The sequence below is a fragment of the Triticum dicoccoides genome, chromosome 4A, assembly GCF_002162155.2.
Source record: "Triticum dicoccoides isolate Atlit2015 ecotype Zavitan chromosome 4A, WEW_v2.0, whole genome shotgun sequence".
NCBI classification, from domain to species: Eukaryota; Viridiplantae; Streptophyta; class Magnoliopsida; order Poales; family Poaceae; genus Triticum; species Triticum dicoccoides.
Window position 1 is genome coordinate 546,664,134 of NC_041386.1, and position 3,711 is coordinate 546,667,844.

At 42.2% G+C, this 3,711-nt stretch overlaps 1 protein-coding gene across 1 annotated transcript; it reads left to right on the forward strand.

Annotated features, from left to right (window-relative positions):
* Positions 1-937: 937 nt before the first annotated feature.
* Positions 938-3,385, forward strand: LOC119286677. The gene is made up of 3 exons (XM_037566103.1): positions 938-1,314; positions 1,984-2,089; positions 2,765-3,385. Exons 2-3 carry the CDS (start codon positions 2,030-2,032, stop codon positions 3,203-3,205), a joined length of 501 nt encoding a protein of 166 aa, XP_037422000.1. The 5' UTR covers positions 938-1,314; positions 1,984-2,029; the 3' UTR covers positions 3,206-3,385.
* Positions 3,386-3,711: the final 326 nt, after the last annotated feature.

Consider the following 3,711-nt stretch of genomic DNA (forward strand, 5'->3'; position numbering starts at 1 on the left):
GATGCTCTAACAATATTATTCAAGGCAAATAATGTACTGATCTACAAGTCATAAACTTAATTATCCTGGAATAAAGCATGACATATTCTGCACCAAATATAAATTAACTGCATGATCTGTCGCCATCGTTCGGTAGCTTTATTTCCCATGCGAGGCTGATAGTTTGACTTAGGATGGCACTAACATAAGCAATCACTATAATATGTGTTTAGGATATGGACAACTGGAGTTGACAGTAGTAATCCGGTGCGCATGTGAATACGAGAGATCTAGACACGCCGCATGTCGACTTGTCTGCTCAATGATTCTTGGGAGGGATTGATCCATAAAAAACAATGAGGACTCTAATGTGCTACGGCAACCCGGTAAGTACATGAAAGGTACACATCACAAAGTGACAATATGATCAAAGACTAACAAAGCACGCTACCACTAGTACCCTATGGTTGTGTGCATCACAATAATGCAGAGGTCATACCATGTGACATACTTTTTCCATCCGAAAATATTTGTCGGAGAAATAGATGTATCTAGACATATTTTAGTTCTAGATATACCCATTTTTGTTCATTTCTATGATAAGTATTTTCGAACGGAGGGAGTATGTGATAAGCAATCCAAACAATTCAAAAAGAAATGCAGAGGTCATGGATTATCCTCCTTTTTAAAAAGAAAAACAAAGCACATACCCAACATATTTGATAGTGTACCGGGGTGATTGCTAGAAATATTCTCATAGATGAAATCTTAATATACCATTACATGAAAACCCACAATGATATTACAGGAAAACATGTTTCTCTAATCCCTAGCAGGCAATCCAAGTGCATGTGTATATATAACATTACTAGAACCAAGGCGTTTCAAGTGTGTAGAGACACCAGGGGACACACAGGATTTAGAGGTTGTTTGAAAATATAATACTCAGCTGGAGCTTCTTATCTCATCATGCCTATCCTTTTCCTGGCACCAGACAGACGGAAGCATCTTTGACACATCAAGATACATGGAATCGAACTCATTGGACAAAGTGACTTGGATTCGTTCGGCATGCCTACAAAAAAGGCCCCACCAGCTGCTGCGCTGTGAAGCTCATGGCAGCCGGAGAGAATCTTATATCTCCTCCATCACCTCCCTCTCGCCCTAGTGCCTCAAATCATATCTATATGACTATATCTACCTGCTTGCTTGCTTGCTTGCATCTCAGCAGAAGCAAAGCTCTGGCCTGGTAAACAAACTGTAAGAGAGGAGAGCTTCTTGGGGAGAGGCAGAGGGAGTACCTTCTTTGGGAGGCGGCTGGAAACCAAAACAGAGGTGGGCACATCCTTCTTCTGATCTCTTCCTTGTCTTGTTTCTTCTTCTTCCATGGAACATGTTGTGGCATGCTTCAGAGCTCGGAGTAGGCAGATCCTTGTGTTCTTCTCAAGTGCTCTAGCCTTGTGATGTTCTGTATCTTGCGATGGATTTTTTCGGAAGGCCTAGTGGCATGCGCTAGTCTGAAAGGGAATTTGCCAGCTGCTTCTTTCTCCGTCTCCCTCATAGCTCTATCCATTTTGCTACCCTGTCATAGAAAGAAAGAACAGTTTTACGGTTGTTGCCAGAAGCGTAACAGAATGCCGTTCACTTAGTTAGAGAAATACAGTACTCCATCCGATTCATATTAATTGTCGCTGATTTCGTGTTGTACTAAATCAGGGACAATTAATATGGATTGGAGGGAGTACTAGATTTGATCGGCTGTATTTTTTGAAAGCTATAAGTTCAATCGGAAAAACAAATGAAAATTGGTTTCTCCACAAAAACAAAAAATCCAGGCGTTTTCTTTTCTTCCTGAAGGACATAAGTACATAGGTTCTAATGAAAGCTACCAATTCATGGAACAAGGCACTACAACAAATATTTCGACACTGAACATAGATCCTATTATTGCCATTTATGTCAGAAATTGCATGCGGTGCTCATTGTGATATTCCCATGAAACAGATTGGAGATAGACACAGAAACACTTGCAGCTAGCATTTTCCAAGAGATGGACAGAGAGGAGATGAAGATGGTCATCTTGGGGCAAGAACGAACATTCAGACAACAGGTAAGGCAACACCTCATGTAAATACTATTCTACCTATGCGTATGTGCATCTTCCAGTAGAACATTGGACAGGTATACAGCCGTACTAGGGCAGCAATCATCATCAGAAACTTTTCCATGGACAGCTTCGTGGGTGTGTGTAGCTCTCCATAGTCGGGGAACTAACCAGAATATGCAACACCTTAACACATAAGTTGATTTTCCCCAATGCATCAACACATGTGAGTATACCCATGTTTAATAGTAATAGCCGTGTTCCCATCCAATACCATCCTGACAGGTTGGACATGAGTTCGGACTGAAGACATAGCCCACTGAGCTCACTAGCCTGAAAGAGGCTATAATCCTGAAGCCACCCATTCCCAAAATGTAGTCCAAAGCAGACTCTGTAGCCTGTAGTTTGGTGTCTCCTACGGTGCAAACAATGGAAAATCTTTGCTCAGGGTGTGAGTGTGACTTCCTAAGTAATAATAGGCTGCATCATGCTCTCTCTGCATCCTATTATATATCCAATTGATGGAGGTACGAATAGTCATATGTAAGAAGAAATAGAGTACAAGCAAGTAGTTGAGACATTAATGCTACTAGTTTCTAAGAAGCAGTACTGCATTTGCTGTGTGCACTTCAAGATAGGCGAAAAAGCTTCTCACCGATTTGCACATCTTTGCTGAACCAGGTTCATGAGATGCACCGAGTTTACCATGTTCAGAAACAACTGATGAGGGAGATGCAGTTAGCTGGGCTGAACCAGGCTCACGCTGAGACGAAAAATAAACTTGAGGTCTGGCGCGACGACAAGGCTACCGACCGTCAGCAACTCTACAGCTTCTCAAACAGCTGCACCCATGCCTCTGCTGCAGAAGAATGCGACCTCGAGCTCACTCTGGCAACCGGGAGCAGCAGAAGCCACAAGGGCAAGCAAGTCGGCAAGTCCTCAAACTCAGACTCCGGGATGGCGGTGTCGTCAACATCGACCGAATCCGATCTGGCTCAGTTCAAGGAGTTTGACACAAGGGTGGTGAGGCTTCAGATCGAGAGCAAGAGGTTTACCATTGCCGATGAGACGAATCGGTCTCCTTGGCCGCACCAGCCTGTGATCCTTAGGGTGGCACGGTGACCGACTTAGCTAGGATTTGGTGTTGTAGATTTCAGAGAAAGAAGAGATGTTGTCACTTCACAGAGCTAATTTGGTTCAACAATTTGCAATAGACAAGAGGTCTCCATCTTTCGGAGGCATATGTAACATCTAATTTAGTTGTTTTGGCAAAACCTCTGAACAAAGAACACAATTGATTCAGAATTTCAGCCACGTTCATAAGCACGACAAGTATGATAAAATGTTAATATGCAAAAGTAACAACTTACTGGACTTTTCTGCAGTGAAGCTATAACACAACAGATTTTTGAATTGCGTGAACTACCACATGAATATTTGTAGCTGTTTACTCAACTAAGCGGAGTAAGTTGGTTTCTCCACAGAAAAATAATGAAATTGGTTTCTCCACAGAAAATAATCCAGACGTTTTTCTTTTCTTTCTGAAGGACATAAGTACATAGGTCGTACTGAAAGCCACCAATTAATGGAACAAGGCACTACAACAAATATTTCAACACCGAAGACAG

What these genes read in the sequence shown, in the direction of transcription:
- LOC119286677 (XM_037566103.1), top strand. Translation starts at nt 2,030, where the DNA reads ATGGACAGAGAGGAGATGAAGATGGTCATCTTGGGGCAAGAACGAACA. An exon ending in AACGAACATTCAGACAACAG is followed by an intron (nt 2,090 to 2,764) that starts GTAAGGCAACAC and finishes TTGCTGAACCAG; the next exon opens with GTTCATGAGATGCACCGAGT.